Genomic DNA, 25,840 nt, shown 5'->3' on the forward strand with positions numbered 1-25,840 from the left:
GAGTGGGAAAACACACAAGTGTCAACAACTCAGTTTAATTTTAGACCAAACATGTCCCCTATAAGAAACAATAATTGGGCAATTAAGACTTGATGTTTTAAAGCAGTGTTCGAGTCTCTCGGGTTTGTGTCCTTGTGTTTCGTTTAAAAACTGTGAAACGAACCCCTATCTTGAAAAGGTTGTTTGGCAGTGTTTTGTGGGACTGGGTGACTGCTGCCAATAAACCCACGTTGTTTATCAGCTTCATCTGCCTAGATGCGGTTAACGTCAGTCACAGCTCTCTCCTCATTCGAGTGTGGAGGCAGTTGCTAATGTTATTCCAGAGGCGGGCGGGACAGTGAGTGTATGTGTGTCTGACTGTGGACCTGGTTTGTAGTAACAGAGTTTTTTCTGGGCTGCAGGACAAGGCGGGTGGGAGTATCCGTTTTTCGATGCTAGGAATGGAGGAATTTGTTACCGAGGAGGAAGAGCCATGGTACGACCAGCAAGATCTCGAATCGGGTAAGTAGCGACGCATTTCTGGGGCCGCCGTTTGCAGCCGCATCCGCAATGTCAATGCACTTTTTCGTTATTGGTGAGCTCAGCTGTTCTTCTCAAACAAAGGCCTTTTTGATGACGGAAGGCTTCTAGATCAGCTTGCGATGTTCAATTTGTCCGTGCATCTTGACAAATAAAAACACCAACGCTTTCGAAATGTGTAACCGCACTTGAATCTTTTGCTACTCTCTGACAACAATACATTGAAAGGATGGATACCAAGGGCCTTTGTGACGGTGATGGGAAAAATCGTTTCCTTCTGTGGTGGTTGTCATATTGCAAGAAAAACCACATACCCGATGCTGGCTGGACACAGTGTTCTGTTGGTGATCGTAAACAATGGATTACAATGTAATAAAAGAACAATAAATAGAAGACAATAGATGTCGGCTGTCATCATTGCAATGCGATTGTTCTTTGTAGGTTGCAATAATGAGCAAGCTTACATCAACTTCTTATGGCAAAGTCTCAAACATTTGTTGTGTGCGAAAGGCATTTATTTGTACTAACATCCATTGTCCCATAAAATGTTGTAGGCCTAATAGACATTGGCAGCATTTGCCTTTAGCCTAATGCAAATTGACAAACAGTTTCGCGGACTATAACCTCTAACCCCATCTTCTTACCTCTTTTCACAACATCAACATAACAGCATTAATGGAATAGTGCAGGGCTTCCTATAGCACTTAACCTTGTTTATGCGGTCAATTAGGTTGCATTGATTTCCGCATTCAATCATGACATATTATGTTTTCCTTTTAGAATGTAGTGGCTTTCACAGCCAGTAGACTGTCATGTTCACGTCTTCATAATTTAATAAACAAGGAACATATCCTTTTAACAAGAACAACAAAGAACATACACGAGGGCCAACACAGACAGGAAACATGCTTGACTTGCATATCCACTGGAATAGTGTAGATAGCTATTTTCAATCACTAGGCTATTCCCCAAAGATATTATTGCAGTAGCCTTTTCAACTACGGTCCAGGCCTTGTGCATCACCTCTGTTCCACATTAATTCTATGGGACCATACTATTTGCATAATAATAACCTACTTCGTCTGTGCCTTCATACTGTACTATATAGATTGTGTAATGCCATAATTCAGGGGAACTGCTATTAGTCTGAATTCGATTTGAATGTGGTTGGCACAATAAGCTTCATTCATTCGGGGTGGCAGGTAGCCTAGTGGTTAGAGCGTTGGGCAAGTAACAGATTGGATTGAATCCCTGAGCTGACAAGGTAAAAATCTGTCATTCTGCCACTGAACAAGGCAGTTAACCCACTGTTCCACAGAAGGCCATCAATGTAAATAAGAATTTGTTCTTAACTGAGTTGCCTAGTTAAATAAAGGTTAAAATTACACTAATTTAAATGCATATTCAATATCCCAAGCTGCTGATAATGTATCTGCTGAGCTGTAGCCAATCATAGCTTGTCAAAGTTCTTGACAGATATAGGGCTATTTAATCTCTCCCCTCTTCCCTACTCTCCCTTCCTCACGCCATGATTCTTTTTCTCTCTGCCTTGCTCTCTGGCTCTTACTCTCCCTCTCTCTCTGTTCCTCTCTCTCAATCTCATTTCCCTCGCTACCTGCAATCCTTTCTTTTTCACTCCACGCTCATCCATAATCTCTCTATCACTTCATCTCTTTGTTCCAATTATTAGGATATCTGCCACAGGCTGAGAGGAGATGATGTAATGCTTTGATGCTGCTATTGATTTGACCTCATGCACACAGACACACTATACACACATTATACACACTTTACACACACTGGCACTGTGAGAGGAGAGGGGGCTGGAGGGGGACCTGAGTGTGTGGACACATCAGTAGACCTGAGGATAAAAATACAGGCGGATGTGTCTTCACTTTACTCAGAACGAGGGAGAGGGAGGGAAAGGAAGAATAAAGAGGGGTAGAGAAAGAGAGACAGTAGAAGATTACAGGACAATGACAGGATGAGATAAGAGAGAGAAGGGAGAAAGCTAAAAAAGAGCACAAGGCCCACGTCTCTCCATGTATCTCCCACTCTCTGCATCCACCCTCCCTCTCTACATCTCTCTGGTGCAGCCTGTATTCTCGGTGCCCCATAGCACACAGTGTTCCTGGCCTCTCAGAGCAGTGCCAGGTGTTGTATTTTGTGTTAGCTCAGAATGCTGAGCTCACCTCTGGTAGTGATACTGTGAGGTGCCAGCAGTCTATCAGAGAGGAGAACACACCGCTGGCGTTGGATTACCCTGCAGACAGAGGCACAGGCTCCATCATCAGGGGTGCTATTTGGCCACAGGGTTTAGGCAGAATGAGATGTGGTGAAAAAAATAAGATCAAGAAGAGAACTTCCATGCTAAGCAAGGCAGACATTTGATGATGCAATGAGGCTATTTGCTTTTCTATACTGCAAGGAATCGGCAAACATGATGCATCTACAATACACAGACTCAGACATTACCATGCATAGTAACACTGAGTAGAAAAACATCAATGATCAGGGGTTCTTCAGCTGTCCCCATAGGAGAACCCTTTGAATAATCCTTTTTGGTTCCTGGTAGAACCCATTTGCTTCCAGTTAGAACCCTTTTAGGTTGGAACCAAAAAAGGGTTCTACCTGGAACCAAAAAGTGTTCTCCTATGGCACATGTCTCAAACTCATTCCACGGTGGGCCGAGTGTCTGAGGGTTCTTTGCTCCTCCCTTGTACTTGATTGATGAATTAAGGTCACTGATTAGTAAAGAACTCGCCACACCTGGTTGGCTTGGTCTTAATTGAAAGAAGAATTAAAAAAACCTGCAGACACTGGGCCCTCCACGGAATGAGTTTGACACCCCTGTCCTACGGAGACAACCGAAGAACCCTTTTGAAACCCTTTTACTAAGAGTGTAAGGAACCCTTAGTAAGACAGACCAAGGCTTGCTCTAGCCCAAACTCTGTGCTCAGCTGAAGCTATGTGACCAGCCCAGCTGAGTCTTTAGGCCTGTTGGGACACATTGGTTAACAGGGCTGGACTTATATCTGATGAGAGGGTTGTTATAGCATGCACCTGCTTGTATTACATGCAACTTAATAACGCTTCAACAACCACCTCTCTGAGGCTTTAAATACACAGTTTGTTTCCTTGTCATCTTGCGGACAAAAACTTGTGTTGAATCATTTGTATATAGAATTTGAGCTTTCTGTGGTATTGACTGCAGTGAAGTCGTACGGAAGGGTTTGGTCTGCTATACAGCTTATCTGCAGAAAAGGAAAGAAGGAAAGAGAGAAGGAGGAGAAAACAAGGAGAGGCCATGTTTTCCAGATTCCTGTGAATCCTATTGGAGAGACGCACCTACAAAAACAACATTCACTGCTCAAAAAGGACAGGCATATTCCAAGCCAGGCATGTTTCCTTTCACAAGTGCACTGTACACATGCGCGCCCACACACATAAACCCACGCACACACACACACACTTCCCCAGTACTAAGCCCCAACTGATTTGATGACAGGGCTCAGACAGTGGCTCTGATACCCAGACAGTACAGTATATTCGTGTGTGTGTGTGTGTGTGTGTGCACGCTTGTGCCTGCACTGTAAAAAAAAACCACCCACAAATCTAGTTGTTTCAACTAATTATTATTAAGTAACTGGTTCCACAGCCGTTTTAGTTTACTCAACTTTTCGGTGAAAGTATTACCTGACCAAACAAAACAAATGTTGGCCCAAACTTAGCTCCAACTTCAGAAAACGTAGGCAAAACTTCAGTCAATTTAATGTGTTTTGCTCATCTTGTCTCAACTTGTCTCGTATGATCATTCAACTAGAATGTATTATTTGTGCCTCTTAACTAAAAAGAGCCGTAAAACCGGTTATACGTTGAACATTTTGATAACATTGTGCATGTTGAATTATTTGTCAACAAGTCCACACCTGGGATTTGAACTCAGAACCTCTTGGTTCATGGTGTTCTGATCTTCCTGCTACGCCACCATGTCTGTTTCGATTATCGGTTCATCTGATCGTCCTCTCATCACTGATTTTAATTTACTTATTTAAGCATTTGTAGGGTTTTCTGAATAGTTGTCTGTTGGTTGGGCGTATTACTCTGTTTTAATGTTACTCCATAAAATATTTTTTCTTTAGTGTACTATTAGCAGAGCTGAGATTTAAGTGCAAAGTGTAACAATACATGTGAAGCCAGTTATTGACACAGACATGATGGCGTAGCAGGAAGATTGGAATGCTGTGAACCAAGAGGTTTTGAGTTCAACTCCCAGGTGAGGACATGTTGAAAATTCACAATGTCAACATGTAAGTTGAATGAATTGTATCTTAAAGGCACTGTGTGAGTAACTAGTTCCTCAGTTAAGATGCCCAAATATTAATTTTTTGTTGAATGAACATATGAGACAATTTGAGCAAACACAGCGTTTAAAGCTGACTGAATTTTTGCCTACATTTTCTCATGTTGGAGCTAAGTTTGGGTCAACTAAAAATGTTAAGTTCAGGTAACACTTTGACCTAAAAGTTGAGTAAATGAAAAAAGAATTGTGGAAACATTTACTTATTAATATGTAGTTGAAACAACTAGATTTTTTTTGTACATTGTGCCTGTGTGTGTGCTGTGTCAGTGGGTTGTGAAAGGAGTGTGACCCTTCCCCTAACAACAATATAACGCTATTCACTCTACAAAAGCATTTCCCTCCAGTATGCATGTAGCCAATGTGTGTTCCTGCTTAGGCCCTCAAGAAGACATCCCTCAGTCAGTGTAACTGATACTGCTAAAACATGAAAAAAGAAAACCTGGAAAAACTATATCCAGGAAATACACATAATCCATTCCATTGTGACTGAGTCATTGGGTCTGGGTGGTGATGTCATCCTTCATGCGTCGGTTGACTTCCTGGTTTCCTTGTTTGGAGACAGTGGTCAGTAGAGGGTATTGATTGGGATGTTTGGTGCTGAGAAACAGTGCTTGCTCCTCTCTCTCTCCATTAGATTCCAATACCACACAGCAGTGAACGATGGTGAATGTAAACAGTGGGTCAGTGATTGGGTTCTGTGGATTTTCCAGGCAGTATTTGGTTCTGAGTTCTGCTGTTTGAAAGCTAGGAGATCTGGCGTACAGCGGCCAGCAGCAGAGCTTACATGTTTACATAATTCAATTTCCCCTCTTGGAATAAAGGACAAGAGGATTTATGAGAGTAATGCTATCCAGGGCCCAGTTTCTCAAAACATTTCATCCAGAGCAAACTGATTCCGTGTTGTGTTAAATTCTGCTACCCCTTTAGATGCGGTCCATCCTTGTTTGTGGAAGCAGAAAACTGGAGAAAAATGAAACAAATCTCTAACATACCACATGTTACAGCAAATATAGTTTTATATTATCCTATGACATTTGGGCTAAATATTGTCTTTATACACTGAGTGTACAAAACATTAGGACCACTTGCTCTTTCCATGACCGGGTGAATCCAGGTGAAAGCTATGATCCCTTATTTATGTCACCTGTTAAATCCACTTCAATCAGTATAGATGAAGGGGAGGAGACAGGTTAAAGAAGGATTTTTAAGCCTTGAGACATGGATTGTGTATATGTGCCATTCAGAGGGTCAATGGGCAAGACAAAAGATTTAAGTGCCTTTGAACGGGATATGATAGTAGGTGTCAAGTGAACTGGTTTGAGTGTGCCAAGAACTGCAACGCTTCTGGGTTTTTCATGCTCAATAGTTTCCCGTGTGTTTCAAGAATGGTCCACCACCCAAAGGATATCCAGCAAATTTGACACAACTGTTGGAAGCATTGGAGTTTAAATGGGCCAGCATCCCTGTGGAACACTTTCGACGCCTTGTAGTCCTTGCCCCAATGAATTGAGGCTGTTTTTAGAGCAAAAGAGTGTGCAACTCATATTAGGAAGGTGTTCCTAATGTTTATACACTCAGTGTATGTCTTTCTAAAATGGCGTATTATGTTCTAATATGCTCCCTTAGCCACATTTTAACAAGCCCTATTCTATTCGACACTATTATTTTTTCAGACTGCCTTATTCTAACCGAGTAGTGGGACAGCACTGAAGCCGCATAACTAGAGATTATATTTCTATGACTGAAGCAGCCTCCTCGTTTAATTTAATTAATAAATAAATGTAGGGGGTAGATCAGCTTTAATATTGCAGATAGATTGTAGCTTCCATCAATGTAATTGTCTGCATCATTTCCAATCCCCCATATATATTTTTTGTAAATAAATAAATATATATATATATATATATATATATATATACACACACACACAGTGCCTTCGGAAAGTATTCAGGCCCCTTGACTTTTTCCACGTTTTGTTACGTTACAGCCTTATTCTAAAATGTATTAAATTGTTTTTCCCCCCTCATCAATCTACACACATTACCCCTTAATGACAAAGCAAAAATTGGATTTTAGACATTGAAATATCACATTTACATAAGTATTCAGACCCTTTACTCAGTACTTTGTTGAAGCACCTTTGGCAGCGATTACAGCCTCGAGTCTTCTTTGGTATGACGTTATAAGCTTGGCACACCTGTATTTGGGGAGTTTCTCTCATTCTTTGCAGATCCTCTCAAGCTCTGTCAGGTTGGATGGGGAGCGTTGCAGCACAGCTATTTTCAAGTCTCTCCAGAGATGATCGATTGGGTGCAAGTCCAGACTCTAGTTGGGCCACTCAAGGACATTCAGAGATTCATCCCGAAGCCACTCCTGCGTTGTCTTGGCTGTGTGCTTAGGGTCGTTGTCCTGTTAAAAGGTGAACCTTCGCCCCAGTCTGAGGTCCTGAGCGCTCTGGAGAAGGGTTTCATCAAGGATCTTGATCCTGAATAGTCTCCCAGTCCCTGCCGCTGAAAAAAATCCCCACAGCATGATTCTGCCACCATCATGCTTCACCGTAGGGATGGTGCCAGATTTCCTCCAGACGTGACGCTTGGCATTCAGCCCAAAGAGTTCATTCTTGGTTTTTCAATCTTGTTTCTCATATTCTGAGAGTCTTTAGGTGCCTTTTGGCGAACTCCAAGCGGGCTGTCATGTGCCTTTTACTGAGGAGTGGCTTCCATCTGGCCACTACCATAAAGGCCTAATTGGTGGAGTGCTGCAGAGATAGTTGTCCTTCTGGAAGGTTCTCCCATCTCCACAGACGGACTCTAGAGCTCTGTCAGAGTGACCTCCCTGACTAAGGCCCTTCTCCCCCTTGCTCAGTTTGGCTGGGCGGCCATCTCTAGGAAGAGTGTCTTGGTGGTTCCAAACGTCTTCCATTTACGAATGATGAAGGCCACTGTGTTCTTGGGGACGTTCAATGCTGCAGACATTTTTTGGTACTCTTCCCCAGATCTGTGCCTTGACACAATTCTGTCTCGGAGCTCTACGGACAATTCCTTCGACCTCATGGCTTGGTTTTTGCTCTGACATGCACTGTCAACTGTATATAGACTGCTGTGTGCCTTTCCAAATCATGTCCAATCAGTTGAATTTACCACAGGTGGACTCCAATCAAATTGTAGAAACATCTCAAGGATGATCAATGGAAACAGGATGCACCTGAGCTCAATTTCGAGTCTCATAGCAAAGGGTCTGAATGCTTATGTAAATAAGGTATTTCTGTTTTTTGTGTTTAATAAATTAGCAAACATTTCTAAAAACCATGTTTTTGCTTTGTCATTATGGGGCATTGTGTGTAGATTGCTGAGGAAATTGTTGTATTTATCAATTTTAGAATAAGGCTGTAACGTAACCAAATGTGGAAAAAGTCAAGGGGTCTGAATACGTTCCGAAGGCACTGTATGTATATATACACATACATACCCACAAATGTATAAATATATATACATATACACATACATACATACATATAAATATTGTTAGCGAGTTTAACCCTTTGAGGAGTGACTTAGTGTTCTCTTCCTGGACGCTATCATTCAGAATGGATTAAATTGACCATATAATTTATATTGGAATGGTAATTAGCAGTCATGAAATAAAAATTGGTTAAGTAATGTTTAACAAAGGATTGAATATGATGTACATAGTCCTCAAAGTGTTAAAGCCCATTCGGTGGTACCTGTGTAGTAGCAAAGGCCCCACGGGAGTTTGTTTAGCTGTGAGTGCAGCAGGCAGGTCTGTGTATTAGACCATGCTGAGGAGGAGCTGGCAGCAGACTGCTTTTTTCCTCATTAGTTTAATTGAGGCAAGACAGGACAAGACAGGACAACAAGAGAGAGGAAACAGCATGGTTGAAAAGCAAGCGCTGGAACAAAATGATGTGTGTGCAACATGTTTCAGTGACACATCCAATGTCTGCATTTACTGATTGAAGAAGCAGTTCAAATTCATCCACTTTGTTTATCAGTGATCTTGATTTACAAACAAGCACATTCGGAGTCTTTGGGACGTTTCTGGACGTATTTGTGACATCACATAATTCACTTAGAACTCTGCATTCAGGTGAGAGATTGTGTTTTTGATGTGTTTTAGGTCTGTTACCTTCGATTGCGGTGCCAGAGGAGGTGCATGTTTTTTTGTAAATCCGTAGAAAATGTGATGAGTATTCCAACACGTTTGTACAACACATTGTCATCAGAGCCATGCTTAATCCGTTAAAAGAGCAGGTAAAGTATGCAGTGCAAAAAAAAAACACTATTAAAAAAAAAAAAACATTTTACCACGTTACTCTGCAGCGGCTGCCTGGAAGTGCCACTCCCTATTAAATGGGTTGGTTGCAATTCATATGATATCCTACAAGTGTTGCAATTTGTGTGATATGTTAAAAATCCAATTCGTGCAATATGTTACGAATTTGTTGTGTTTGAGATCACGCGTGTTCTTTCTGTTTCTGGACGCTTTTTTTAAAACAACAAACATACAGTATATCATCTCTCATTGAAGGTCAGAGGTCAGATTAGTGGAATGAACGTTTGTTATCGATCGACTGGAGTATTGATCAGTAATCACAGTGTGCATCATTCTCCTCAACCTTGTTGTCAGCTCAGCTCGGTCTCTCCATCGAGAGTGATTATATTTCCATCGAGCTGTTGTGTGTTTTCCATCTCAGATATGGCCACAGGTCCCAAAACACATCTCGCTGCTGAGTCAGACATGAAAATATAGACTATGTATCCTGCTGACTCACTCTGAAATCAGAATACAGTGCAGCCCACTCCTGTTTGGGTAGGCCCCCAATGGCCCCACATCACTTTTAATATCTCTCATTTAGTTTTTCCCTCCCACTCCGCACCAGACTAACTATACTGAACAAAAATATAAACGGAAAATGCAACAGTTTCAAATATTTTACTGAGTTACAGTTCATATAAAGAAATCACAATTGAAATATATTAATTAGGCCCTAGGCTATGGATTCCACATGACTGGGAATACAGATATGCATCTGTTAGTCACAGATACCTTAAAAAAAACGTAGGGGTGTGGATCAGAAAACCAGCCATGTGGAATCCACATGACTGGTTTGTGACCACCATTTGTGACCACCATTTGTGACCACCATTTGCGACCACCATTTGCGACCACCATTTGCGACCACCATTTGCCTCATGCAGCGACACATCTCCTTTTCATAAAGTTGATCAGGCCGTTGATTGTGCCCTGTGGAATGTTGTCCCACTCCTCTTCATTGGCTGTGCTAAGTTGCTGGATCTTGGGGTGAACTGGAACACGCTGTCGTACACGTTGATCCAGAGCATACCAAACATGCTCAACGGGTGACATGTCTGGTGAGCCAGCTTCCGGGAATTGTGTACAGATGCTTGCGACATGGGGCTGTGCATTATCATGCCGAAACATGAGGTGACGGCGGTGGATGAATGACATGACAATGGGCCTCAGGATCTCATCACGGTATCTCTGTGCAGTCAAATTGCCATCGATAAAATGCAATTGTGTTCGTTGTCTGTAGCTTATGCCTGCCCATACCATAATTCAACTCCCACCATGGGGCACTCTGTTCACATCATTGACATCAGCAAACCGCTGGCTCACACGACGCCATACACACTACGCTGTATGTCATCTACCCAGTACAGTTGAAATCAGGAAAGGAAGACCCGGAGTTACTTTTGTTACAGAGGATAAGTTCATAAGAGTTACCAGCCTCAGAAAGGGTCTTCCATTCCTGTGGCGGTCCTGATGAGAGCCAGTTTCATTATAGTGCTTGATGGTTTTTGCGACAGCACTTGAAGAAACTTTCAAAGTTCTTGAAATGTTCCATATTGACTGACCTTCAAGTCTTAAAGTAATGATGGACTGTCATTTCTATTTGCTTATTTGAGCTGTTTATGCCGTAATATGGACTTGGTCTTTTACCAAATAGGGCTATCTTCTGTATACCACCCCTACCTTGTCACAACACAACTGATTGGCTCGAATGCATTAAGAAGGAAAGAAATTCCACAACTAAACTTTTAACAAGGCACAGCTTTTAATTGAAATGCATTCCTGAGTGCAAACCCTCATACTGGCTTTCCTCAAAGAAATGAACATTACATTTTCTGGAAACATTTCTGGTGGCCATTCCTGCCGTCAGCATGCCAATTGCACGTTCCCTTAAAACTTGTGGTATTGTGTACATTTTAGAGTGCCCTTTTATTGTCCCCAGCACAAGGTCCACCTGTGTAACGATCATGCTGTTTAATCAGCGTATTGATATGCCACACCTGTCAGGTGGATGGATTATCTTGCCAAAGGAGAAACGCTCACTAACAGGGATGTAAAGAATTTGAGAGAAATACGCTTTTTGTGTATATGGAAAATGTTATTTCAGCTCATGAATCATGGGACCAACACTTTACATGTTGCATTTAAATTTTTGTTCAGTGTATGATTTCCATAAAATGAGAGAGAGTAGGGTTCTCTGTCTAGACTAGATGTCAATGCCATTTATTCTTACACTACTAGAACAGTGGTTAACAACTCTGTTCCAGGGTGTACACGACTAGACGTTTTCGTTTGAGCCCACACTCAATTTCATAACGTGTCACTTTCTACACATTCAAACCTCCTCCACCGCACTGCAGAGAGACTGCAGAACCTCTTTCTGTCAAAAAGTTTCTGTGGAGCGGTGGTGTATTGTCTTTTGAACTTGGCACACATATCAGTGACGTTCACTGACAGAGATACAAGGGTAAAAATAGAGGAAATAAATCTTTAGAGAGAGACATGGTGCCTAGATGCGATTTTTAACTTTTTATAATTCTCTCTCTCTCTCCTGAATACTCCCTTTCTCTGTCTCTCTCAGTCCCTCTTTCTTTGTCTCCCTGTCTTCTATCTAGGTCCAGGATGATGTTGTTTATCTCGGTGTATCTCAGGAGGAATGTTTTCATGTTTGATTGTCCTGCTTGCAGCTGTTCTTAAAACCCTGCTGAAAAGGACTCCGTGCATCATCATGATCGTAGATGAAAACATGTTACAGGAGGAACAATGCGTTCTACTGTGGCTGTCATGCGGACCAGTGCAGACTGAAATTCTATATTTTGTATCTTCACTGACATCACTCCTAGATTTGGTTCCGTCTGACTAGCAAAGAAAAACCTGTTCCTAATGCTGTCTTATTTAGATCATTTGTTACAGCTGAGCTCTCAAAACGAACCATCTCTTCCCCCCCCCCCCTCGCTCCCTCCAACCTATCTCCCTCTCCCATGGCCCTCTCCATCACTCATCTCCCTCCCTCTCTTCCATCTCCCTCCTTTTCTCTCTCTCCACCTCCCTCTTTAGACCTCCACTTGGCGGCGGAGCTGGGGAAGACTCTGTTAGAGAGGAACAAGGAGCTGGAGGATTCTCTACAGCAGATGTACATCACCAATGAGGAGCAGGTGCAGGAGATCGAGGTAAGACGAGGGCCAAGTGTCAACAGCTCCATGAATGCATCTCAATAGACTAAACTTTAACGTAACCCCTGCCCATCAGTAAGGTATAGGTTGGATAACAACCGACCTGTCCCTCTGACTGAGCAGAGTCAGGTGACGCAGGATGTTGGCTCTGCTGGCTGATCTTAATATAGCAGTACATCACCCCGTTGAAATGGTTCACTGTTCACAACCAAGGGGTTTTAGAGTTAACATAGTACCATAGGCAGCGGAGTGGATAGAAGTGTCTCCCTTAACCAGTGATACTATGGTCAGAAGGTATCCATCCCCCTAATGGCTTCGGTTAGGATTGGGTAGGGGACCATGTCCCCAAATGTTCCTCTGTTTATGATCATGTGTGTTTGTATATGTGTGTACAGGATATAAACATACAGTATGTGTGTCTCTGTGCAGTACCTGGTTAAGCAGCTTGAGGTGCTGAGGGAAATGAATGAGCAGCATGCTAAGGTGTACGAGCAGCTAGACGGGACAGCCAGAGAACTAGAGCTCACCAACCATAAACTGGTTCTGGACAGCAAGGCCTCCCAGCACAAGATAGAGAGGTGAGTGTCACATACACACACACACACACACACACACACACACACACACACACACACACACACACACACAGACATACACTAACCCCCCTTTCTCTCTTCCCTGGCTCTCATAGGTTGACAGGGACCATCGAGACCCTACAGACCCAGGTGGAGTCTCTCTCTGGGCAGGTGGAACAGCTCCACTCCCTGGAGCAGCTTAGGGTGCGGAGGGAGAAGAGGGAACGACGCAAGACCATCGCCTCCTTCCCTTGCCTTAGGGAACTCTGCACCGCACCGAAGTGAGGGCTAATAGCCTCCTACCGCTCCCTTTGTTCAGTAGCCTACTCAACAATGTTTATTTAGCTAAGCAATCACACTAAAATCTTTGTTTACTGGATCTCAAGGTCCCTAGACTATGTTAGAGGAGCTTTATAGGTGGATGCTTGACTCGCTATCTGGCAGGTACAAGTTAGCTCATACTGTGTGTATCTGTCTGTCTGTCTGTCTGTCTGTCTGTCTGTCTGTCTGTCTGTCTGTCTGTCTGTCTGTCTGTCTGTCTGTCTGTCTGTCTGTCTGTCTGTCTGTCTGTCTGTCTGTCTGTCTGTCTGTCTGTCTGTCTGTCTGTCTGTCTGTCTGTCTGTCAGGTATGAGGATGGGTTCGTGGTGGGCCGCTCAGACAGCTTCACCTCAGAGGCTAAACGGCAGCCAGCAGAGGAGGAGAACGAGCGTCTGAGAGAGGCGGTGTCGGCGCTGCGCTCGGCTGTGAGGGCTGAGCGGGGTCGCAGGGAGGGGGCGGAGAGAGAGTGTCACGTCCTCCTGGGGGAGTTCTCTCGTCTGGAGACACGCGTGCAGGTCAGAATCACTTCTATTTTAACTCCATTTAATCTTCCAAAATGAGTGCCTCAAGTTTTTTTATGGTTCCATGTTCTACTATGTTTGTTGAATCCAACAAGTGTAATTTTTTCATATTTTTGCCTGATTGAAATATAGCAGGGCTACCATATTTTCCCTCTTTTCTGGGAGAATACAAATATTGATTGGTTTATTGACTGACTGACTGATTGACTCGTTGACTTATTGATTGACAGGGTGCGGAGAGCTGCCAGGTACGGATCCATGAACTAGAGTCAGAGCTCCAGGAACTCCAGCAGCTCCGACGGGCGAGGACCCTCCTCCTTTGCAGCGAGGACGACGGCGTGGGCTTCACCCAGACCCTCCTCAACAACACCCCCGAAACAGACACCATGGAGGGGGAGGGAGGAGAAGTGGGTGGAGGGGTCAGGGATGAGGGCGAGGGGGGAGGAGGCTTAAGCGGAGAGTCGTTACCTGCCTCCAGCCCCGTCAGGAAGAGCTGCAGCGACACGGCGCTGAACGCCATCGTGGCCAGAGACGCATCCGGGAGGAGAAGAGGGAGCTACGCCATCCACGCCAACAGCGTCCGTAAGAGAGGGATGTCCATCCTGAGGGAGGTGGACGAGCAGTACCACGCTCTGCTGGAGAAGTATGAGGAGCTGTTAGGGAAGTGCCGGCGCCACGAGGAGTCCCTGTGTCACACAGGGGTGCAGACCTCGCGCCCCGTCTCCAGGGACCCCTCCATGAAGGATTGCGCCATGGGCTCCACCCCTGCACCCCCGCCCACCCCCACCGAGTCCCCCTCCACCCCCGAGGCCATGGAGAGCATCAGTAAGCAGGTGGAGGCGGTGGATAAACGGCTGGGCCAGAACACGCCAGAATATAAGGCTCTGTTCAAGGAGATCTTCTCCCGTATTCAGAAGACCAAGACAGAAATCAAAACTACCAAAGCCACCAAAGCCCCTAAAGCCAGCAAGTCTGGCAAGTCTAGTAAATAAGAATGAGAGTGGACTGGCTTGGTAGTATATTGCTTTTTCCATGCTTAAAGCGCTTCAGATTGTAAGGGGGCAACATGCCTCATCCACTACCGGTGTGTAGCACTCATGAGTAGGCTTCTGTATGGGGTATGGTCTCCTGTCTGATTCTGTTACTAAGTACCAATCGACCAATATGCTACTAAAACCAATCTACTGCTAATGCTATCCGCTATTAGCGCCTGCCTACCTTTTCCCTTGAGATCTAACACATTCTTTCAGCTGCCTTTTGCTAGCTAACTCACAGGTAGAATAGCTGTCACCCACAACCTGTTGGACATGAAACATGGATTGAATAGGTGCACTAAACACTTCACAGTAAAAACAGTACTGTTGATTCTCCACCTCAACAATGACCTCTGAATTCTCCAAACGTTGGGTTATACTGAAACAAAAGTTATGTTGGACAAATAACAAGTCAACTCAAAGTTCTACCTTTAGACCCTGCTGTGCTTCCCCCCAGCCTACATAGCCTACTGTCCGCCTGAACAATGGACTTAAGATGCCAACAAAAGCGAAACAGAAAATGTATGACTTTCTGCCCAGAGGACATTGCGACCTTGTCTTACACTGCGCTGTGACTGTATACTCGTGACCTTAGTACTGTATTTTATACTCTAGAGATGCTTACCTTCCAGGTCCGGAGAGACATAAGCAATTAGTGTCTTGTCAGAATGTCACAGGGTTGGAACCGGGTTCGAGGTACACATTGACTCTTGGGGGTATCCTGAAAAAAGACCAATGTTCATATTTTATGTTTGTGGGGGTGTCCAGATTTGTTCTAGCAGTGCCCAGAGACCCCTGTAACCCTGGAATTGAATGGTAGCTGGCTGGGTATGTCCGCTAGCCTAGCGCTAGCTATAGCTGCAGTCTATGTACTGACAAGATGCAACAGACAATCCAAACAGATTGTTGTCTTTTCTGTTTCCTGGGGCATTATCAACACTCTCGCTATATTGTTAGGTAAAGGTACAACTGACGCATGGTCAAGTCAAATGTGATGTTATAAACTGTCAATATTTTGGGGTCTCATTCCATTTATGCAGTTTTTTGATTGTCGGGTTGATGATTTTCACCCTCCACTACAAACAAAATGGGGGGGAAAGAACGCTGTGATTGTATTGCAAATTGTAACGTTAAGCCTAAGACAAATTTTAACGTTAAGCCTATTTAGACAAAGTTGCTTTAGACAGAAGTGATGGATAATTATATAGCCTAAACACCACCAGTATTACTAACCATTAAACCTGGTCTGTTAACACTAACCCAGCTCACTAACTAAACACTAACACTACTGCTGCTGCATTGCACCTTACAGCATACAGTAGGAACAATGCCCCTGTCTTGGCTAGCAACACTCCAACCACCTTTCCTTATTATCATGAATGTTATAGTGGTTGTATTACTTTGAATCATGTACTCACATTGTAATGCCATACCATATGGGGAGGAGAAAATGTACACAACAATGCACCTGCAGTATACAGGAAACAGTATGTATTTCTTAGAGCTAACTAACTCAAGGTCTTAAACTTAACTGAAGCTTCAAACCTATTATAGCAGCCACAGCATTTGGCGAGAGATCAATGCTGGTGTGGTGTTGTAAAAGGGAAGCTGTCGAGAGTGGAACAAAATGAGAAAAGAAAAGTTACGGAGAAGTCAACAGAATAATTTCAACCAGAAACTTCTTCTTGTTTGCTCTACAGTGTTATAATGCTTTGAATGTGCCAGTTCCAAGCAGAGTTTTATTTTCCTCTCAGGGTCAATCAAGTGTTACTGAGTGAAGAAAAAGGGTATGATGTCTTGTGGAGGCTTACTGTCAGTCTGTCATAGCAATGGTCACTCCTGGTCCTGGAGGGCCACAGTTTGTGCAGGCTTTTTTCCCAGCCCAGCATTCCACTGTACTGCTGGGCTGTAACAAAAGCCTGCACTCCCTGTAGCTCTTCAGGACAAGAAGATAAGGACACTATAGCATAGTAATGGTAACAGAAAAGGTTCCGATATATTCTAATAAGAGGGAACAATGCCAAAATGGAACAATTTGACTCTGTCCTTTGATGGCTCCTTGGCTTTCTCTGTACTGTAATGTTTTACAGATTGCACTTTGAAAAAAAAAAAATTCTGCCTCCTCATTTCTTGCGTATTTATACATGGATATTTACTTACTATTACATGTGTATTTATTCCATTCTTGTGTGGGTCTGTGAGCATTGATTCATGATAACAACACTTATCTGCTATGGTGCCTATATGTGATTGTATTATTGATATACTGTGTCTTTAGAATGAAAATCATATTTGGTTTTTATTTAGCTATCTACTCAACCTTTGTCATTCAGATGAGCATATTATTAGTTTTATTTAGCTTATTAGTTAGCCTTTGGCACCATAGGTTTGCCATTGTAACAAGCCATGTTAACGCTCTCTCATTGAACTAAGAACCATTCGTGTTGTGGCATTCTGTATCATTGACTAACTTGTCTGCTCTGTGCAATTAAAGCATTGGAATTTAAATATGACTCTTTGTGGCTGGTATTGTTATATTACGGTGGTAGGCCTATAAAATGTATACTAAATGTTAATTCATTGATTCACGTCAATTGCCTGGTGGAATTATTAATGCAGGTGCACACACAAGGTTAAGTCAGTCCGATTTTAATTTACCCGCCCCGATGAAACCCGATCCTTCCACCAATCGGCGCTAATGAACCCGCCAACCGCATCTACCTTTTTATATAATTATATTATTTCGCCCCACGTCAGCCAGCAAAACTAGTATTCAAGAACCCGTTCAACAAAGTTATCCTTTATATATATAATATGTTTCTCACTACTCATATAGACCGCGTGGCCTAATGGATAAGGCGTCTGACTTCGAATCAGAAGATTGAGGGTTCGAGTCCCTTCGTGGTCGCTTTTTTTTTTTTTCATTGAGATATTTGCACGACTCGAAGTATTATGAAGAGAGCAAAAAACGAATCGTGTTGTTTGCACGAACACATGTCTTCTTTGATAAATAACACAACTATGCAGCTAGCTACATTCGTTTGAATGCGAAAGTGTCAGGAATTGACACTGGCCTGTACACGGCCGCACAGCATTTATAGTTTATCTTGCAGTTGTGCTCGCTAGCGAGTGCACTCCCATATGCCTTCAACCAATATCGGCGTTACTAGTTAGTTTTATATTTGGAATGTCGCAACTGTTTTGGTCAGATAGCAGAGTGGCGCAGCGGTGGTGTGCTGGGTACATGACCCAGGCGTTGATGGATCGAAACCATCCTACGCTAGTTTTTTCGTCCCGGTCACCATTCGCCTTTTCACGTAGAATCGACATCGTGGACCTCTTTTCTCATTCTTTGAATAGCTTTTATTTTTAATTTATGCAACATTTTAAGCCACAACAATCACCTCAAATCAGCATGTCTCCAAAAACTCAACAAGTGTTTCATACTTTCAAACAAATTGAGTGTTCAATTTATTGGTTAAACGAGAAAATAGACAACGAATGAATGTTTCCTTGTGTGTCCGGCCGTCAGTCGAAACACACTTGTCTGGTCTGCTTGACTGCTGAATGGAGCTTTTTCTGTTTCAGTCTCTCCTTATTCCTCTTCTCTAACCTGACCAAAACACATACAAAAATGTATTTACTTTAGTAATCATCCAGTAACGCCATCTGACGTGGACATTAAATTATACACACCACAAGACTGAAATAAATATAGCTAGATGAAGAAAACCAAATACAGCAGTACATTTTTTAATCGATTTTGGGTTGAACCATCATATCAACTAGGTGTGAACGTCAGCCACACATGAGTCATTCTCTACCTGGATGCTCTGAGGGCTATGTCCTCTGCTGAAGGCTCGTGGGGCTTTTCAGTGGCCTTGGCTATGATGTCAGAGATCTTCTGGATGCAGTCCCCCATGTTTCTCTGCTGGCTCCTGCTCTGCTCTGACGTCACCAGCAACTCCCCTGCCTTGTTGATACGGTTCTTATTCTGCAGTGGAGGAGAGAGTAAAATCTTAATGCATTCAATATTCTACTTGGAATGCCGCGGAGGATATTGCTCAGGGAAGATAGAGGGGCACAAAACCAATCTACATTTTGACACTTTGGGGTAGTTAACGTACATTTAAGATGATCTTTTGTCGAACGTCTTCTGGGATCCAATCTGCTGTATAGACGTGGAAGCGGACCTCTGCTTTTGTGCTGACTATGAAGACAGACAGACAGTAAATCACAATACCATTTCAACAGACTTTCATACAGACTGTACAAAACAATCTATTCAGCGCACTCCAAGTTGCATTAGAGGGCATTGTGATGTACCAGTCTGGTCGCAGACTAGACGTAACATAAAACGAAAATCCGGGACACTCAAATTAGTATGATATGTTACGTTTGGTATGGCTAAATAAGATAGAAGGTTACTTATTAGGCAAAAAAAATGTGGCTCCTGTGTGGCACAGTGGTCTAAGGCACTGCATCTCAGTGCTACAGGTGTAACTACAGATCCAAGTTCAATTCAAATACCTGATCATCTCTGCTACCATCCCAATGTCGGCCATCATTGTAAATAAGAATTTGTTGTTAACTGACTTGCTTAGTTAAATAGGAAAGGCGGGTGGATGTATAAACCCAAAAGGTTGTTCCAATCTCATCATGGACAACTTCAGTAAATACTTTGCAACTAACTACTTGGCATGTTAGCTAACCGAGAGGTTCCCAAAATAGTGGTCTCGACCTCATGTGTGGTTGCCTGATATGAAAATGGTGTTGAGGGAGAATTTCCAAAATTTAATAAAAAAAAAATCTAAAAGATAACCAGAGAGCGCCCTTAGAAAAGGCCGCACATTCCCACCATGAATGGCTAGGCCCACTACACTATGAAACCATACCCTATTGCAAAGACTTTGATATTACCGGCCGCAATTGATATGGTGATTGGGGAGGCAGAGGCACAAAAACTCTCATGAATCAATACCTTTGTCAGATAACATAGTTAAAAAATAATTTATGCTACTGCTAGCAGTCAAGCGGAAACTGAATGAACGACTCAAACTCTACAGTTTCTCTCCAAATGGACTTTGGCTGAGAGGTCCCGAGATGCCCATGTATTGATTTTTGTTCGCTATACATGTTGGGGGATGCTATTCACGAGGATATATTGTTCTGTCTCACGATTCCCGAGCATGAAAGGGAACTGGGGATTTTCAGTGTGCTGCATGGCTATATTGATAAAATACAGACTCCATGGGATGGAATGATGGGCTTTTGCACAGATGGGGCTCCATCTATGGCGGGACGGCAGGCAGGCCTCTGCACTCTAGTTATGAATGTGTCTCCCTCTGCCATATGGACACATTGTATGATACACCGAGAGCAACTGGAGGCAAAAGAGCTGAGCATAGAACTCTGACATATACTGCAGCAGGTAACTTTGATTGTAAACTACAACAAACCACATCCACTGCGCGCACGCCTGTTCACAAAACTCTGTGGAGATATGGGATCAGAGCATGACAATGTTCTATTTCACACCGAGGCTTGGTGGTTATCAATGGGTAGTGTTGGAAAGATTATTCTTAATGAGAGAGGAACTGTTGTCATTTACAATGATGTAAAAAAAAAAAACTAGGTTGACTTTCCATATAATGAAAAGAAAATGTGTCTCCTTGTCCACTTATCAGACATATTTGGGAAACTGAACGAACTGAACGCAAGCACGCAGGGGAAATACAAAAACATTCTACAGATGAGTGACCGAATCAGTGGATTCTGAGGAAGTAATTCTTATTGGAGAGAGTCTTTCAAAAGAGAACCCTTCCCTCGACAGTGCATGTTTCTAACAGAAAACAGCATCATTAAGTGTCCCACACGAGTGATGACTGCTCACCTCCAACGCTTGGAAGAGCACTTGGAGACCAACTTCCCAATCCGTTTGACTGTAACCCTGGCTCAGTTGACATGCCGGTAAGTGAAATCAAACAGTGCAAATCAAATTGTATTGGTCACATACACATGGTTAGCCGATGTTAATGCGAGTGTAGAGAAATTATTTTGCTTCTAGTTCCGACAGTGCTGTAATATCTAACAAGTAATCGAACAAATTCAAAATGACTACCTTATACACATAATGTAAGGGGATGAAATAAGAATATGTACGTATAAATATGTGGATGCGCGATGGCCATGCTGCATAGGCAAGATGCAATAGATGGTTTAAAATACAGTATATGCAGTTGAAGTCGGAAGTTTACATAGACCTTAGCCAAATACATTTAAACTCAGTTTTTCACAATTCCTGACATTTAATCCTTGTAAAAATGCTCTGTCTTAGGTCAGTTAGGATCAACAGTTTATTTTAAGAATGTGAAATGTCAGAATAATAGTGGAGAGAATGATTTATTTCAGCTTTTATTTCTTTCATCACATTCCCAGTGGGTTAGAAGTTTACATACACTCAATTAGTATTTGGTAGCATTGACTAATTGTTTAACTTCGGTCAAACGTTTTGGGTAGCCTTCCACAAGCTTCCCACAATAAGTTGGGTGAATTTTGGCCCATTCCTCCTGACAGAGCTGGTGTAACTGAGTCAGGTTTGTAGGCCTCCTTGCTCGCACACGCTGTTTCAGTTCTGCCCACAAATTTTCTATAGGATTGAGGTCAGGGCTTTGTGATGGCCACTCCAATACCTTGACTTTGTTGTCCTTAAGCCATTTTGCCACAACTTTGGAAGTATGCTTGGGGTCATTGTCCATTTGGAAGACCCATTTGCAACCAAGCTTTAACATCCTGACTGATGTATTGAGATGTTGCTTCAATATATCCACATCATTTTTCTTCCTCGTGATGCCATCTATTTTGTGAAGTGGACCAGTCCCTCCTGCAGCAAAGCACCTCCACAACATGATGCTGCCACCCCTGTGCTTCACGGTTGGGTTGGTGTACTTCGGCTTACAAGCCTCCCCTTTTTCGTCCAAACATAACGATGGTCATTATGGCCAAACAGTTCTATTTTTTTTCAACAGACCACAGGTAATTTCTCCAAAAAGTAAAATCTTTGTCCCCATGTGCAGTTGCAAACCATAGTCTGGACTTTTTTTATGGCGGTTTTGGAGCAGTGGCTTCTTCCTTGCTGAGTGGCCTTTCAGGTTATGTCGATGTAGGACTCGTTGTACTGTGGATATAGATACTTTTGTACCCGTTTCCTCCAGCATCTTCACAAGGTCCTTTGCTGTTGTTCTGGGATTGATTTCTTCCCTGTGGGTTGTGGGTTCGATTCCCACGGGGGGCGAGTACAAAAACATGCATGAAATGTATGTATTCACTACATTCATCTCTAGGAGACAGAATGCATCTCCTTCCTGAGCGGTATGACAGCTTCGTGGTCCCATGGTGTTTATACTTGCGTACTATTGTTTGTACAGATGAATGAGGTACCTTCAGGCATTTGGAAATTGCTCCCAAGGATGAACCAGACTTGTGGAGGTCTACAATTTATTTCTGAGGTCTTGGCTGATTTCTTGATGATGTCAAGCAAAGAGGCACTGAGTTTGAAGGTAGGCCTTGAAATACATCCACAGGTACACCTCCAATTGACTCAAATTATGTCAATTAGCATATCAGAAGCTTCTAAAGCCATGACATTTTCTGGAATTTTCCAAGCTATTTAAAGGCAGTCAACTTCGTGTATGTAAACTTCTGACCCACTGGAATTGTGATACAGTGACTTATAAGTGAAATAATCTGTTTGTAAACAATTGTTGGAAAAATTACTTGTGTCATGCACAAAGTAGATGTCTTAACCGACTTGCCAAAACTATAGTTTGTTAACAAGAAATTTGTGGAGTGGTTGAAAAACGAGTTTTAATGACTCCAACCTAAGTGTATGTAAACCTCCGACTTCAACTGTACATATGAGATGAGTAATGTAGGATATGTAAACATTATTAAAGTGACATTATTTAAAGTGAATAGTGATATATTTATTAAATCAATTTATTAAAGTGGCCAGTGATTCATCAATCTGTAATGTGACCGAATACATTCACGGGTCACTATGGAGGAGTTTTAGTTCCTGACTCAGAGCATTAATGCAGCGTTCATAATAACTGGGGAAATCTCTGACTTCTGACTTCAATGCATTCAAGACAACTGGGAACTCAGGAAAAAAAAAAAGAGCTCAGACTGGGAAAAATCGTTCTGAAAGGTCATCCAACTCGGAATTCCAAATCGGGAACTCTGCCTCTTTTTAGAGCTCCGACTTTCCGACCTGAAGATCAATGACGTCATGATTTCACCTCGTATTTTTTTTTTTTAGTTCCCAGTTGTCTTGAAAGCACCATAAAACTCATGGTACCCTTTGCCAGCTCATATCTGTGTGAAGCTGGATTCAGTGCTCTAGTCTGCATTAAAACCACATATCGATCCAGGTTGGATGTGACACACAATTAATCTTCTCCTTTCCCCCTTCTGATAACCAGGTGGCGAATCGCATCTCTGCATGTCTGGCAGACATATCAGTGTGGATGACGGATCACCACCTCAAGCTGAACCTCGGCAAGACGGAGCTGCTTTTCCTCCCGGGGAAGGACTGACCGTTCCATGATCTCGCCATCACGGTTGACAACTCCACTGTGACCTCCTCCCAGAGTGCTAAGAACCTTGGCGTGACCCTGGACAACACCCTGTCGTTCTCCACTAACATCAAGGCGGTGACCCGATCCTGTAGATTCATGCTCTACAACATTCGCAGAGTACGACCCTGCCTCACACAGGAAGCGGCGCAGGTCCTAATCCAGGCACTTGTCATCTCCCGTCTGGATTACTGCAACTCGCTGTTGGCTGGGCTCCCTGCCTGTGCCATTAAACCCCTACAACTCATCCAGAACGCCGCAGCCCGTCTGGTGTTCAACCTTCCCAGGTTCTCTCACGTCACCCCGCTCCTCCGCTCTCTCCACTGGCTTCCAGTTGAAGCTCGCATCCGCTACAAGACCATGGTGCTTGCCTACGGAGCCGTGAGGGGAAAGGCACCTCCGTACCTTCAGGCTCTGATCAGTCCCTACACCCAAACGAGGGCACTGCGCTCATCCACCACTGGCCTGCTGGCCCCCCTACCTCTGAGGAAGTACAGTTCCCGCTCAGCCCAATCAAAACTGTTCGCTGCTCTGGCACCCCTATGGTGGAACAAGCTCCCTCACGACGCCAGGACAGCGGAGTCAATCACCACCTTCCGGAGACACCTGAAACCCCACCTCTTTAAGGAATACCTAGGATAGGATAAAGTAATCCTTCTAATCCCCCCCTAAAAGATTTAGATGCACTATTGTAAAGTGGTTGTTCCACTGGATATCATAAGGTGAATGCACCAATTTGTAAGTCGCTCTGGATAAGAGCGTCTGCTAAATGACTTAAATGTAAATGTGACAGCAGAGATGAGGTGCGCAATGCCGACCAAGCCTCCTGACTTTGAGAAGCTCCGAGGTGACATGCATTAAGCACACCCATCTTATTAGTGGTGGTAAGATATGATACATTATGTTAGACTAATTTGCAATTGATGGTCAGTTGAGAAGACAATCTGAAATAATTGTCTGCCATTGCACAAAAAATAAAGAAGTTAACACTGGCAATTAATTACATACTTTTTTTTCACATGGTTGAGTCGAGAGAATGTTAAGATATCAAAATGGGATTGTTGGCCAAACAAGTTTGGGAACCCCTGCCCTAACCTTAATCTAGCTAATATAAGCCACCTACCTAACGTTAACAACAACACATTTGAATTCTTAACGTATAATACGTAATGTAATCATACCATATGTAACATATAATAATTTGAGTGTCCCGGATTTTCGTTAACTATGTTACTTCTACCCCCGAGTCTAGGTTGCAGGCACAGGTATGTGAATAGTAATGATGATACCTTTGTTAACATGCTGACCACCTGGACCACTGCTTCGGCTGTAGGATACTGTGAGACGGTCTATAAGACAGACAACATAAAATAAATATAAATATCTATGTACATGCATATGGGTGAAAAGGTAAATAACCATTACATTTCTCTAATGTATAGTTTGGTATTTATACTTACCGACTGGAATGTTCACATGTCCATCCTGCATCAGATATAGACATGAATTTTAAATCGAATCGATCTAACTACTCAACATCACTCCCAAGCACTTCCACAACACACACTGTCCGTGGTGAACTAGCTACAGCTTGTGACGTGTAGGCTACTTTCCAGCTAGCTGCTCTTAGCGTTGTTAAAAGCAGCACATTTCCTGCACGACATCTTGAGAATTCGTTACTGGTACTTCTTACAACTTCATTTGTAGACAGCTCAATGTATTTACACTTGGTACATTCAGCTAGCTAGTACGACAGTAGCTCTATATCGTTTTGAATTCTCAGCTTGTACGAGAGATATGATTGTGTGTAGTGTTGCTAAATCCACTAACCTGTGGGTTGTCAGACGCTCTGTTACCATAACTAAAACTTGGACATTGGCTGAGGAGGTTTCTATTTCTTATACACACAGGTGGCAATTTCCCTTGTAGAGTAACGGACCGAATGATTCCTGAACATCGAGAGAGTAAAAAATATTTAGCTACGGAGGTCGCCATGTTGGATTAACACTTTACGTCTTTTCTCGATGGGTTGCAAAGGGGAAGACAGTTTGGTTACGAAGTCTTGATATTGCACAGCTAATGAATATCGAACTAGCAAGAATGCACTGACACCGCGCAAATGTAGGTAGTACAACTGTCTATGGTGGTGACAAAATGCTACGTTCTATCGAGATTTGAACACCGATCGCTGGATTCAGAGTGCTAATCATTGCGCCATACGTCGCTAATTGTATTGCAACATTAAATGAATGTTGAATGATCTATGCTACGATTCTCTGTGGAAAAAAAACAGCATGTTCACAGTTTGCCGTTGCTTAGGGTTTAAGAGATGGCCCCACGTGATTATTTTCGATACGGTTAATTCGAA

The 25,840-nt window shown here is 43.0% G+C and overlaps 2 protein-coding genes and 1 non-coding gene across 3 annotated transcripts; 2 read left to right on the forward strand and 1 right to left on the reverse strand.

The window, feature by feature from the left end:
- Positions 1–228: 228 nt before the first annotated feature.
- On the forward strand, positions 229–17,349 carry LOC115201263 (cerebellar degeneration-related protein 2-like). The gene is made up of 6 exons (XM_029764740.1): positions 229–501; positions 12,272–12,384; positions 12,817–12,965; positions 13,079–13,243; positions 13,589–13,796; positions 14,033–17,349. Exons 1-6 carry the CDS (start codon positions 432–434, stop codon positions 14,792–14,794), a joined length of 1,467 nt encoding a protein of 488 aa, XP_029620600.1. The 5' UTR covers positions 229–431; the 3' UTR covers positions 14,795–17,349.
- Positions 17,350–17,671: 322 nt separating this feature from the next.
- On the forward strand, positions 17,672–17,744 carry trnar-ucg (transfer RNA arginine (anticodon UCG)). Its single transcript has one exon. It is a non-coding gene; the product is annotated as a tRNA-Arg (tRNA).
- A 432-nt stretch (positions 17,745–18,176) lies between these two features.
- mrpl58 (mitochondrial ribosomal protein L58) lies at positions 18,177–25,825 on the reverse strand. Its single transcript, XM_029764741.1, has 6 exons — positions 25,303–25,825; positions 24,933–24,957; positions 24,762–24,821; positions 18,964–19,046; positions 18,661–18,830; positions 18,177–18,449 (listed from the first exon to the last, which is right to left on the reverse strand). Exons 1-6 carry the CDS (start codon positions 25,465–25,467, stop codon positions 18,365–18,367), a joined length of 588 nt encoding a protein of 195 aa, XP_029620601.1. The 5' UTR covers positions 25,468–25,825; the 3' UTR covers positions 18,177–18,364.
- Between the last annotated feature and the right edge of the window lie 15 nt (positions 25,826–25,840).

This window comes from Salmo trutta, chromosome 10 (genome assembly GCF_901001165.1).
Source record: "Salmo trutta chromosome 10, fSalTru1.1, whole genome shotgun sequence".
Lineage (NCBI taxonomy): Eukaryota > Metazoa > Chordata > Actinopteri > Salmoniformes > Salmonidae > Salmo > Salmo trutta.

Coding starts and splice junctions, on each gene's coding strand:
- mrpl58 (XM_029764741.1), bottom strand. CDS start 25,467: ATGGCGACCTCCGTAGCTAAATATTTTTTACTCTCTCGATGTTCAGGA. Junction 24,958..25,302: donor GAGCGTCTGACAACCCACAG/GTTAGTGGATTT, acceptor TATCTGATGCAG/GATGGACATGTGAACATTCC. Junction 18,831..18,963: donor GACAAAAGATCATCTTAAAT/GTACGTTAACTA, acceptor CCTCCACTGCAG/AATAAGAACCGTATCAACAA.
- LOC115201263 (XM_029764740.1), top strand. CDS start 432: ATGCTAGGAATGGAGGAATTTGTTACCGAGGAGGAAGAGCCATGGTAC. Junction 502..12,271: donor CCAGCAAGATCTCGAATCGG/GTAAGTAGCGAC, acceptor CTCCCTCTTTAG/ACCTCCACTTGGCGGCGGAG. Junction 13,797..14,032: donor GTCTGGAGACACGCGTGCAG/GTCAGAATCACT, acceptor ATTGATTGACAG/GGTGCGGAGAGCTGCCAGGT.